Raw genomic sequence first — 12,329 nt, 5'->3', positions numbered from 1 at the left:
TCACTAAATTTTTATCAGATATGATTGTACTTAAATTTCATAAAATGTATCATCCCTAATGGACACTCATTTGCCTAAGTTTTTACAAACATACTTAGAGGTTTTCAGTAACTGAACTATCATTAACATTAAAAAAAATTTAATGTCTATTTATTTTTAAGAGAGAGAGAAACAGAGTGCAAGCAGGGGAGGAGCAGAGAGAGGGAGACCCAGAATCCGAAGCAGCTCCAGGCCCCGAGCTGTCAGCACAGAGCCCGATGCAGGGCTCGAACCCCTGAACTGTGAGATCACGACCTGAGTCGAAGTCGGGTGCTTAACCGACTGCGCCACCCAGGCACCCCCGTCATTAAAATTTATAAATCTGACTTAATTGAAGTCAGATTAAAGCACTCTGTGGCTGCTGAATGGGACTGGGGTTTCAAGAGCCATGTTGCCAGCCCCTGCCTGCAGGCAGCCCACCCGGGTTAACAGCCATGAGGTGATACTATCCACGTTCCAAGGGGTGAGCAAGGACTCGGAGGCCCCACAAGCTGGGCCACCAGGTGGACCCGGCTGCTCTAGGAGACCCACTCTGATGGGGTGCAGAGGCCCTGACAAGTCCTGCAGAAAGGGCCCCAGGAGCCCAGAGTTCTGCTCTTCTCTCTTCATCCCTGCGTCTGTGGAGGCCCCTCGCCCCCACCCCGGGCCTCTGCCCCCAGGCAAGGGAAGTGGCACCCCCAGGGGCCGGAACCCACAAGGACCTGGACTCTCCCCAGAGCCTCCGGAAGGAGCGCCCCGTGGACGCCTGCAGCCCAGTGAGGCCCAGGGTGGACTTCGGCCCTGGGACTCTGACGGTGAGTGTGTGTCGTTTTCAGCCCTGGGCTCACGGTGGTTTGTCACAGCGGCAACAGGAGGCTCCCGTGGCCTTTGAGGGAAGAAGTGTGCGTGTTGAGCAGGGGGAGGTCCCTGAGAACGTGGAGGGTTTGAAGCAGGAAGAGATACAGTCTAATTGGTGTCTCTTAACTGTGAGCACCAGCTGGGAGGTGGCCCCAGGGACCTTGCGGGGGGCTCACACGGCCCCTGCACCTGGTGGCACAGCCTTCTTCCCACTCCCTGCAGCGCAGCTGGGCCCCCATCTTACAGATGGGCAAACCGAGGCCCGGAGCGCTGCCTGTGTGCTGGCCTTCCTGGTGGGCGCTGGACGGCAGAGTGGCGCAGACGGGTGCCTGCAGGCATACTCAGGCGCCACGTGTGCCTTTGGCCGTGGGCTTTCTCTTTCAGTATCAAACTTGGCCTCGAAGCCCCTCGCTCGGGGGCCCTGTCAGGTTGCTGGGTTGTCCGCAGCTCCGCTCGTCAAGTTCACGTGCTGCGTCCAGGGCTGAGCTGTGCATGACTCCTCTGTGGCTTCTCCTCAGGAGCATTTGGAGCCTTCCCTGGCACTGACAGAGGGTAACTGTGTGCCGGTATGACGCCCACGTGGGCGCGACAAACACGCCAGCCAGCGAGGGCGAGGCGAGCGTCCGGACCGGCGGTTTCCACAGGCACGGGTGGCGGCACCGGCGCGGGGTGGCGAGCGCGGTCCGTGCTGGGCCCACCCCTCCCGGGACTTGCTGCCTCTCCTGGGCTGCGTGTGTTTTCTGTTCTAATGCTTTAGCTCCTGTTTAAGCTGCTGTAGGTATTTACCTGACTTTCAGGTACTTTAAAAAGGAAGTTTACCCAGGGAGGGCTGGGCAGGGATGTGGCTCCTGGCCACGTTTTGGTCATGTCAGGCCATCACTGGGGCTTCCCGTGCTTTCTGGAAGGAGGCCACTTATCTCCAAATACATGGCTTTGAGTCTGCACCTCACCAAGGACCGAGTTTCTCTTGCACAACTGGCTTGTGTCCGTGATCACAGTCTGGGACACAGCTTTCCTAGCCGCCCGAGAATCCAGAAACTGGTTCTAATAAAGACTGCCAGGTGGGGCTCCCGGCTGGCTCAGTCGGTGGAACATGCGACTCTTGATATCGAGGTTGTGAGTTCAAGCCCCACGCTGGGCGTGGAGCCTACTTAATTAAAGAAACAATTATAAAGGTTCCCGGGAGTCAGTGTTTCTCCTCACAGGCTGGGACCAACCTGGGAAATTCCTCTGTCAGACTGCCCAGGGCAGAAACTTCCCGTGCTTCCTGGCCTGGTAATTTTCCAGAGCTGCAACTTTCCTGTCCAGGGGCAGGAAGGGCATTCAGTAGCTGACAACCCAACCAGAAGTCACAACCGCCCAGAGTGGGATCCGGGACGTGACTCAGCAGCGCAAGGGAAGCCGGCGAGCAGGGGCAGAGGCAGCTCTTGACGGGAGGGGGGGGAGCGGATGCCAGCTGCTGGGGGGGGGCGCCTCTAGAGCCGTGGCAGGTGGCCCGCGGGGAGGTCTGACTGTCCCCCGCTGTCAGACCACGTGCATCTCTGGCCACACGTGAGCGTCACTGACCAGGTGCAGAACATTCCAGGGAGCCCGCTGTATGGGTGGCAGGGGCTCTGCCCCACTTCCCCCAAATGAACTCTGAACCAGAGCCGGACTATGCCGCACCGAGTGAGGGGGTCCTCTTCCGGGCCAGGCACAAGGCAGGAGGTCACCGCCCGCCCGCCTGGGGCCCACGTGGAGAGTGACGGGGACGCGGCGGTCTCCAGTTCAGCTAGGAGACCCCCGGACTCTGTGCGGCTCCTGCGCTCCTGCCCCACGGCCTCTGCCAGTGACGAGCTCAGCCTCCGCCCTGCACCCAGAGGCCTGTCCGATCGGGCCCCTGCCCGCTGCTCCCCCGGATGCGGGTGCGGCCGCAGCAGCGCCCTTGAGCGAGCCTCCTCTTCTAAAACGCTCTGGGAAACTTTGCATTTGGATATTTTTTAGGGAAGTTCTTTATTATTATCCAAGAATGTCACTAACAAAAAAGGGAAATGCCCGTCCATACCACAGTACTTCCGGTTTCACCAGAAAGACCAGACTGTGCTGCTACTGGAGCGTGGCCGGCGCGGCGGGCCCTTCACTGCAGGGGGCCCACCCTCCGCACAGGGCTGCCCGGGGCGCACGCGGTCAGCGGCGCGGGCACATGTTTTGGAAGCACCCATGTAGGCGCCCGGCTCTTACTTCCTCCCCAGAAATGAGGTCAGCGAACACTCAGTGCAAATCCCCACCTTCTGAGCTCAGTTGTCATCATGAGCCCTCCTCCCACTTGCAGGCAAAACCGCCCACGGCGCAGAGCAGGGCGCAGAGAGTGGCTAGCGGTGCCCAGCGCCTGCGCGCCCGGAGCCCGGAGCCCGGCCGGCCGCGGTCGGGGACCAGCGCAGGGCAGGCCGGTCACTGGGGGGCAGCGCCTGGGACCAGCGGGCACTTCTGCTCCGCCATGCACAATGGAATGCCCCTGTTGTGATCCTTCGGTTTAGAGCTTAATGTTGTCCTAACCGAAGACAGAACAAAACGCGACAGCGGAAAGCCAGCCTGGGCGGGCCACCTCGCCGTCCGCCCGGCCGCAGCCCAGGAAGAAAGCTGCTGGAACGCATTTCCTCGTGGGGCTGGTCCCACCGAGGGTGCGGTCGGGACCGGAGAGGGTGCCCAGGAAGGAGGAGGCCGGCCACCCCGCTGTAACCAGGCGTGCGTGGGGCCGAGGGCAACCCAGCCTCCAGACACGTGATCGTGAAGTGGGATGTCAGAAGAGACTAGAAAGACATGCCCCTCCTCTCTCCATGTCCCAGACACCCCCTCCTTCCCAGTCTCCTGCCTGCAAACCCCAAAAAAGGGCCCTGCTCTTGGTCTCGGTAAATACCACCTGTCACAGATAACACCCCATTTTCCACCTCCAGCCTGACTCTCCCCAAAGCCCAGAGCTGCGTGCCCAGCTGCTGACCTATAGTCACCATCACCACCGTCACCACCGTCATCACCGTCACCACCATCATCCCCATCACCACCATCACCACCATCCGCATCATCCCCATCACCGTCATTACCATAGTTTGCCTAGAAAGTGAGGGAGCATCTCCCTATACGTGGGACCCAGGAGGCTGAGTCACCCCAGACAGTTTCTGTCACTGTGAGGGAGACCTGGACGGAAGGAAATTCACATCTCCCAGCCATGTGGAGACATAGTTAATGGAGGTTCTAAGGAAAATCTTTATTAACATTCTTGGTGTTTTTCCATTTCCCTGATCTAAGGCAACTGGCTGTGAGTCACCCATCGCTAGAGGTTGAGTTAAGCAGGCCTAGCAGCCCCAACCTCACTCGGCCAAGTGTGAAACCCGCCATCTGCCCCCCCCCCCCCACCGTGCAGCTGCCCCACATCCCACTGAGCAGCCCACTGCACAGACACGCACATCTTGTCTGCCACTCCTCTGCTGATGCACGTTTGGGTGGCTGCCACCTGTTGGCGGTTGTGAACAATGCTGCTGTAAACATGGGTGTGCAAGGATCTCTCTGAGCCTCACTTTCAGGGGCTGTACCGAGAGGCGGGCTGGCCAGCACACGTGGGTCCATTTCTAGTTTTCTGCGGGACCGCCACGCTACTTCCACCGCGGCGACACCGTTTACATTCTCACCAGCAGTGCTTGGCGGTGCATTTTCCAGAAGCTCCTCGAAGCCGGGATGAGGGGGTTGCTCCACATGAGAAATGCTGACATGTGGCCTGAGAAACCGCGTCTGGGCAAAGATAGCCCCCGGGGCCTTTGGCCCCTGCAGGAGCCAGGTTCAATGTCACCTGCCGACAGGGAGAGAGGGTCCCCCGCGAGCCGGGGCCAAGGGTAAACCGGGACTCCACCTTGGCGGGGGAGGGGCTGACTTCCACACACTGGGAGCAGCATGGGGGAGGGGCTCGCCGTGAAGGGCCGGGCCCAGGGCGCCTGGTGGGCAGGCGTCACCCCTCGGCTGTCAGCACCAGGGCTGTGGCTCCCAGCGCCCCAGCCGACTTCCCATCTGAAAGCACGCTCTGTGTGGCCCGAGCTCGCTTGCCCACCTGGGCTGACCCCTCTCCCGGGAGTGGCACCTCTACCCAACCAGAAGCTGCCAGGGCCTCCTGTAGGGCACGGGGTAACGTGGGCACCTTCCCTGGGGTTCCCAGCCTGGGGTTCAGGGGGGAGGGGCGTCCTCCTGCGGGTGCAGAGGGACATAGTTGGAGCTGAGGCGGCAGGAACCCGCCTGAGGCTGTGCTCACGGGAGATGAGGAGGCCGGAGCTAGTGTGGACACGGGGCCTGGGCTCACGGGGCAGAGTCCAGGTGACCTGGGTGAGGAGCCAGGTGGAGGAAGAGCGGGGGGAGGAGGGAGGGGGGAGGAGGGAGGAGGGAGGACGGGGGAGGGGGAGGGGCAAGGAGGAGCCGCAGGCTGGAGGCGGGGCCAGAAGGAGGGAGCCAGCCCCTCTCCCGCGTGGGTGGCGGGTTGCCGTGAGCCTGGCCCGGCTCTGGACGGAGGTGAGTGGGAGGTGACTGAGGTGGTAATTGCTGGGTGCAGGCGGCCACCCAGGGAGCTGGCGCCAAGGCGAGGACGGAGCCCATCCTCAGGAGCGCGGACTCCTGGGCTCAGCCGGTCACCAAGTTCCCTTCTCCCCGCTGCTCCCAGGGGCCAGCCTGGGGGCACCTGGCTTCTGGGGGGCCTGGGCCCCCCTGTGCCTCTTAAGACAAAGGAATATATGACCAAGTCGGGGTGTCCAGGAAAAGTGTCACCTCCCCCTCCCCCTCCCCCTGCAGCCCCCTGTGCTGACAGCGGCCACCCTCCCCCACCTTCTGCTAAAACAGGCGCCGCGCACTGTGCAGGAGCGCGGCTGGGACCCGCCTTCGCGACACCGGCCTGGCTCGGGTGCGGATCTCCGTGTGCGGTTCTGTGCCTTCCAGGCCCGGTGGGGAGGCTCTGCCGGGCTGTTCCCCCAAAGCCTGGGGCAGGGGACCCCCACCAGTGCTGATGTCCCCTGGGCCAGCTCCGTCGGGGACACAGTCGCACAGGTGACTATGTGTACTGTCTGCATCAGCCGGCCTGGGGGACCGGCCCCAGCCACGTGTCCACACCGGCACGTGGCCGTCGGCAGGGGGACGGTCGTGAGGATGTGTCTACGTGGACGCGGTGTTGAGGCACGGCCACCTCCTGAGCTGCGCCTCCCCCACGACGTCACTGGCCAAGGCCAAGGGAAAACAAGAAAAATAAGGAAGAGCAGCCATGTCACGGAGAGACCTTCCTCCTTTAAACTCTTCCCGTGACCCCGCTGTCCTGTCACTTCGGCAGGTGAAATTCCTGAGACAAAGGAGGAGGCAGAGAGACAGACACGAATGAGACAAGGAGAGGCCGAGGGAGAGACAGAGACACAGGGACAGAGACGGAGATGGAGAGACACAGAGATGGAGACAGAGGCAGAGATAGAAAGACAGAGACAGAGATGGAGATCAAGATGGAGACAGAGACACAGAGACACGGAGATGAAGACAGAGACAGAGATGGAAAGACAGAGAGACAGAGATGAAGATAGAGGCAGAGAGATGGAGAGAGATAGAGATGGAGACATTGACGCAGAGATGGAGAGAGATAGAGATGGAAAGATAGAGATAAGAGACACAGAGAGCGACAGAGACACAGATGAGGGAGACAGAGACAGAGATGGAAAGATAGAGACAGACAGAGATGGAGACAGAGAGAGGAGAGATGGAGACAGACAGAGACAGTGAAACAAAGATGGAGAGAGATAGAGACATAGAGAGAGACAGAGATGGAGAGCAAATCATCGAGGGAGAAGAAAGCTTGGTCTGGAGGGAGGCAGGACCCGGGAGGGCAGATGGGGTCGTATGGAGGCTGTGGGATGTCCTGGCTGAGGGCTCCGGGTCTCCGGGAGCCCTGGAGGTGGGACGCTGGGGAGGGGCACGGATGTGACCGTGAACAGGGTGGGGACAAGCTGACTTTCTGAAATGCTGAGGTGCGCGGGGGGCTGTCTGCACCGGAGCCCAGAGCGGCCCTGGAATGACATCGGGGAGGCAGGCATTTCGCAAATACACGAGGATCCACCGGGGGACAGCGGGGGGGGGGGGACAGGGGTTCGTTTCTGAGCGGGTCCCTGGGGAAGACGAAGACACCGGGAGGGAGCCAAGGAGGAGGCCCCGGGCCGTGCCTGCGGTCAGGGGTCAGCGGAGAGGCCCCCATGGGCACCTCCCAGGGGGCGCGTGGGGAGGCCACTCGCGGGTCTTGGAAGTCAGAGCTCAGAGGACGCCGCTGTGGACACAGGTCTGGGGCCCGGGCCACGGTGAGCCTGCCTCACGGGCTGAGGGGACAGGAGCAGATGAGGGCATCAGGCGTGTAAGGGGGGGCGGGGTGGGTTCCCGGGAGGTGCCGGGATCCGCTGCAGGGAGGTGAGGGGTAGGGGCTGAGGTCAGTCTAGGCGGCGGGGCGAGGTCTGCACCGGAGGGTGAGGTGACCTCAGGGGGCCCGGGGGCAGGACGGAGGAGGCACCACCCAGGGAGGGGAGGGGTGAGGGAGGCAGGGGGCCTCGGAGGGCCTTGCTGAGCCCCCCACTTCCTGTGACGGGCAAGCCATCTGGGATCCGGAAATGAAGCCAGCTCTGCAAATGCCCTGCGGGCGTCCGTGTTCCTGGGTTGATAGAACATTCAGGCCTCTGGGCGAGCAGAACAGCGTTTCTACCCCGGGAAGGGGAAGGCGCCCAGCAGTTCTGCAGGACGCTGGCCACAGGCCACCGAGCCGTGGAGACTTTGCGAGAGATCTCCTCGCCACTGAGCGGGCTCCGGTGTTGGGGGAACTCACCCGAGCCCAGCCGGCCCCCGATCCCGCACGGCCCGGTCAGGGCAGGTCGGCAAGCTCGCAGGGTCCTGGTGGCCGCCAGGGCTCCAGGGAAGGAGTCTCCGGGACCAGAGGGCTCTCTCCTGACCCCTCCCCCAGGGCGTCCTTCCGGGGGAGGGGGGGCTCTGCCAGCAGCTCTCTGCTCACAGCCAGGGAGCCCGGGGAGGGCCTGGTCCCTCGGCGCCCCCAAGCCAGGCTCTGCAGGGCCACGCACCCCCTCAGGCAGAGTCCCAAAGTCTCAGTGCTCCCGCGAGGGTGTCCCCGGGCTCGAGGGCCTCCCTCACGGCCGCCTCCCTGTCTGCAGCGCGGCCTGGCTCCAGACTCAGTGTCCCGTCTCCTCGCAGAGCGCGGCCCCTCCTCTGTGCGGCTCCAGCCCTTCCCGCTGGCGCCCGCCCTGGCCCAGTGCACGCTGCCTGCCTGCGGCCGGGGGCTCCCCCAGCCGCCCCCAGAGCCCCGAGCCGCCTGCCAGCCTCGCGGAACCGCCGTGACAGCGGCGTCCCCTCGCTGCCGTCCCACCAGTCAGCCACCTCCTGGGAGGTGCTTCCTCTGGGAAAGGGGCTCCCAGGCCCCTGCAGCTTGTCTGCCGGGACGGAGCCATGTTGTCGGGATGGAGGTTGAGAAGGTCACGGGGCGGAGGGGGGAGCAGGGAAGAAGGTGGCCCGAGGACTCAGGCGTGGCTGACTGGCGTGGCTCAGCCAGACTGGGTGAGCAGAGCCACGGGGCTGGAAGGGCCCAGCTCAGGTAACCGTTCTGGGACCGCGACGAAGCCATGCCAAGCAGAGGGGACCCTGGGGCCGGCACCAGGCTGTGGATGGCCAGGATGCCTCCCACGGCGGGGAAGCTGAGACAGCCCGCTGGCGACTGTGTCTCAGGAACGCGTGTCTCTTCTTCCTCACCCCCAGTGCCTCACTTGCGGCCTGGGGTGTCAGATGCCGGATGGCCAGATTGCTGGAAGGTTCTGTAGGGAGCATGCGGCCTGGCAGGCACCAGGGTGAGGCCTATGCCCACGAACAACGACCTACAGGGCCCAGAGATGTGGCTTCCAGGAGCGGGGAGAGAGACCTGGTCCTTGAGGACTTCCCGGAGGAGGTGGGATAGAGGTGTCCATAGTCAGCAAAGAAGGGAACTTTCAGAAACAAGAACGCTGCAAGTGTGCGCACGGGGACGCGACGGCCCAGGCGGCGTTTGTGGTGCGGGGGGGTCCCGGCTGGAGCGGGAGGGCGGGCGGCAGGTCGGCCTGGGCAGGGGGCGTGAGACAGGACAGGGACACTGGACAAGGGAGGGCGGCCCACGCGCCCCACTGAGACGCAGAGGCCCCGCCCCCGTGTCCCCGCCCCAGTAGGGTCTTTCCCTTCCTGCGGCCTTCGGTTCCTTTTGTTGATTGTCCCGAGTAGCCGTGGCGGTCGCGAGGAGCCTAGGGGCAGGGGTGCCGCGGGCAGGGCCCTGCCCACCCAGGCCGCTGAGGCTTCCGACAAAATCAAACATGGAGAAATGCCCAAGCAGGCCCACAGATAACTGCTGACGATCTGAATGTTTGCTTTAACTGTTTTCAGCACAAAACGGCCTCCGTGCAGGATGACCTCGCCCGTCAAGGCTTCACACAGGACGGCGCTCCCTGGGCGGGCGTGAGGGCCGGCGGGGAGGCTGCACCCCCCCCCCCCCCCCCCGCCTCGGCAGATCTGCGAGGCTGAAATAACAACTCACCTAACGTGAGGTCATTCTGGAATGCGAGGTCTCTGCCGAATGCACCTTCTGACCCCACCCCCCGGCCGGCCGGCGGGGCAGGCGCGGGGCAGGCCTGGGTGCTTCCCGACGGCCTTCCTGCTGGCACAGACCCTTGCCTCTGCGGAAGCGAAGGCAGAAAGACCGCACAAGTGGATCCCCACGAAAGTCAAATGATCCTTCCAGGGAAACGCTGGGCGCCAAGGCCCTGGGTCTCGACGAGGGCTGGGCTCCGCAGCCCCGGGAGCCTGGCACCTGCTGTCCGGCGGCGGGGCCGCCAGCGCAGAGGGGGCTCCTCCCACTCCGTTGAGTCTGCCTTTTCTGGAACTCATGGTGCCCCAGGCGTCCTCAAGTGACATCCTCAGAGGGCACGGCCGTCTGCTCAGGCAGGAAAGTCTGGGCTCCTTTCTCCACCAGAAGCTAACGTCTAACACCAGCTTCTCTGAGCAGTGACTGGTTCATCGCTGGCTCCTAACAAGAACACGACGCCTCCTCTGCCTGCCTGTCCAGCGTCGGGGGCACTTCTGGTTTGACCGCTAACTTGTCCCAAGTCGTGGGGAGAGTTTCTCCCTCTGTCTTGGCCTCTCTTCTGATGGCAGGAGGAGATGCGCGGGTAAATCCAGCGGGCGGACATGGACAGGGGGTGTCGGCAGAAGCTTGCGCATCTCTGTTCTCTAGGGGCATTGAGAGACAGCCCACAGCCAGGGCTGACAGTGAAGATGTAAAGTGCCTGATGCAAGTCTCCTGGAGGGGCCCGGACACACGGCGGTGCGCCCCCCGCAGGACCACAGGGGAGCCTGTGCGACTTGGGTACTTTCTTTTCCTTCTAGTAACTTCCTCACCCTGCCCCCCAGAGAACTGACTGAGTTCAGAAGGTTCCAGGGCGCTTTATCAGGCTGACTTGTTCTCAAAGGCCACTGTGCGGAGTGACCTCTGCAAGGCCTCCTCCCTGCTCTCCTGACCCGTCCCCTGCAGGCCAAAGGACAGGGGTGGCTTCTGGAGAGCAGTCCCACGGCGCCAGTGGCCCGGAGTGTGGGCCAGCACTTTCGTCCCCCTGACACCTGCCCGCGGCACCACACTGCCCCCTGGGACAGGCCGCACAGGGCGTGGTGTCCAGCGCACAGCGCTCCCGGCCCCTCGAGGTACCAAGGCACTGGGTTAACATTTGAGAACCAAAGGCCTGAGTTTTGCATCGATGTGCCTGGAACGTCCACTCCTGATTTACCTTTCAAATTGCGCCTGTGGGCGAGTCCCGGAGGAGGGGCCCCGGCTGGGAGACTGTCCAACGTGACCCTGGGTTCGGTGGGGCCCACGGGGAGGGCCGTGAGCCCAGGCTCCCTGGGGCCAGTGCTTCCCTGAGGTGGACCAGGGTCACCGTGGCGGGTGGGTGACGGAGACAGAGCCTGGACAAGGGGGAGCGGAGCGAAAGTGAGTCACAGCCGGACGCAGCTTCTCTTCCCCTTCCTCACCCTGCCCTCTGGCCAATCCCGTCCAGGAGACGGGCTCCCCTCCGTCAGTGACAGCCGTCCTGGCACCCGTCTCACGCCAGCCCTTCTCCGAGCAAGAGGGCCCGCGGCCGGGGCTCAGCAGGCAGCCGTCCTGGCTGGGGTCTAACCCCCTCTCCGCGTCCTTTCAGCTGTGTTCATGCTCCGTGATAAAGACACGTTCACCTTTTTAAAAAGAAACTCACTCTTAGTGAAATGCATTAATTGTCCCAAGGAAAATCATCGCATATACAACAGTTTCAAGGGGTAGAATCCCAAATGAACTTGGAAACAGTCAGTCCAATCTGCTCCTGACATCTGAAATGCTTTCATGGCATCGGCCAGCCCTGTTCCCACACTTCCCAGGATGGGGAGCTCACTACCTATCAAAGGCATCTCTGGTCAGCTCTGCTGGGAAATGCGGCTCCCCGCAGACTCCACACGGAGGCCGGGTCTGCACAGCAGCGCAGCGCCCTTTCCTCAGGCAGGGGTCTCTGCAGACAGCATGCCCCCATCTCCCCACAGCCTCCTCTTCCAGGCAGACCAGCGAGGTTCCCCCACCAGTTCCTCACACTCTCAGAGAGAACGTCTCCACCTGGGAACCCAGGTGGTGGGTCTTCCTCTTAAAGGGCCGTGCCGGGAGTGGAGACCGATGCTCCAGGAGTGGCCAGACCTCGGCCCAGCTGGCAGGCACGGAGGCTGCGTGGAGACAAAGCCAAAACCAAGGACCCGGGGGCCGCTTCTGAAGGCAGAGCATTTCATAAATAACGGGCAAATGTGGACATGACCGTAAGGCCCAGCACCACCCCTCCGCGCTGTGGCTCTCCCCCCCGCTCCCTGCACACACAGGAAGAGGCCAGCACCCCTCCACTGCGGTTCCGCCCACCCCAAGCCCTGGTGCCCCCTCACCAGCCGAAGGTCAGGCTCGGTCATTTCTCCCTTACTCAGCCTCCCTCAGGATTTAAACACACACGGTTGTGAGTTTTGTAGGATAAAATAAATTCTCTTAAAATAAATTCGTTTTGTGGAAACTGGAAAGGTAAAAATTGTGTGACTGTCATCTGCAGTTACTACATGAGTTTGGCAACCCTGGGCGGGCCTCTGTGGACCAGCACCCCCGCCCCCACACACACACTGTGCGGAAGAGACCACGGCTCAGAGAGGCCAAGCCATGTGTTCAAGGCCACGCGGTGAAGAGCCGGGCAGAGATTCAAACAGGAACCCCCTTTCCACGGGGGTGGGTCTGGTGCCCTCACCCCTGACAGCGCTGAGGTCTACAGACGGATCATTTTACCAGAAGGATGCAGGCAGGAAACGGGGCTCGCCAGGCAAGGGTGCTGGCCTCCCCGTCTGCC

At 62.6% G+C, this 12,329-nt stretch overlaps 1 protein-coding gene and 2 long non-coding RNA genes across 8 annotated transcripts; 2 read left to right on the top strand and 1 right to left on the bottom strand.

The window, feature by feature from the left end:
* Nucleotides 1–4,095: 4,095 nt before the first annotated feature.
* LOC120234991 lies at nt 4,096–6,252 on the bottom strand. Its single transcript, XR_005529265.1, has 2 exons — nt 5,716–6,252; nt 4,096–4,699 (listed from the first exon to the last, which is right to left on the bottom strand). It is a non-coding gene; the product is annotated as an uncharacterized LOC120234991 (long non-coding RNA).
* On the top strand, nt 4,654–9,407 carry LOC120234990 (proline-rich protein 36-like). Of its 6 annotated transcripts, none has more exons than XR_005529263.1 (2): nt 4,654–4,742; nt 9,322–9,404. XR_005529263.1 is itself a non-coding variant. In XM_039237074.1 (2 exons), exon 1 carries the CDS (start codon nt 7,521–7,523, stop codon nt 8,511–8,513), a length of 993 nt encoding a protein of 330 aa, XP_039093005.1. In that variant the 5' UTR covers nt 7,505–7,520; the 3' UTR covers nt 8,514–8,920; nt 9,322–9,400. The 6 variants fall into 6 exon arrangements, 2 of the variants coding, with proteins under 2 accessions (XP_039093005.1, XP_039093006.1); XR_005529264.1 differs by lacking the exon at nt 4,654–4,742 and adding an exon at nt 6,150–6,211 and having other exon boundaries at nt 9,322–9,399; XR_005529262.1 differs by lacking the exon at nt 4,654–4,742 and adding an exon at nt 6,747–6,820 and having other exon boundaries at nt 9,322–9,403.
* Nucleotides 9,408–10,559: 1,152 nt separating this feature from the next.
* Nucleotides 10,560–12,008, top strand: LOC120234992. The gene is made up of 2 exons (XR_005529266.1): nt 10,560–10,632; nt 11,582–12,008. It is a non-coding gene; the product is annotated as an uncharacterized LOC120234992 (long non-coding RNA).
* The last annotated feature ends 321 nt before the right edge of the window (nt 12,009–12,329 follow it).

Source organism: Hyaena hyaena, unplaced genomic scaffold (genome assembly GCF_003009895.1).
Source record: "Hyaena hyaena isolate Hyena2069 unplaced genomic scaffold, ASM300989v1 scaffold_118, whole genome shotgun sequence".
Lineage (NCBI taxonomy): Eukaryota > Metazoa > Chordata > Mammalia > Carnivora > Hyaenidae > Hyaena > Hyaena hyaena.
The sequence above is the reverse complement of the archived record's forward strand: the minus strand, read 5'-3'. Positions and strand labels throughout refer to the sequence as shown.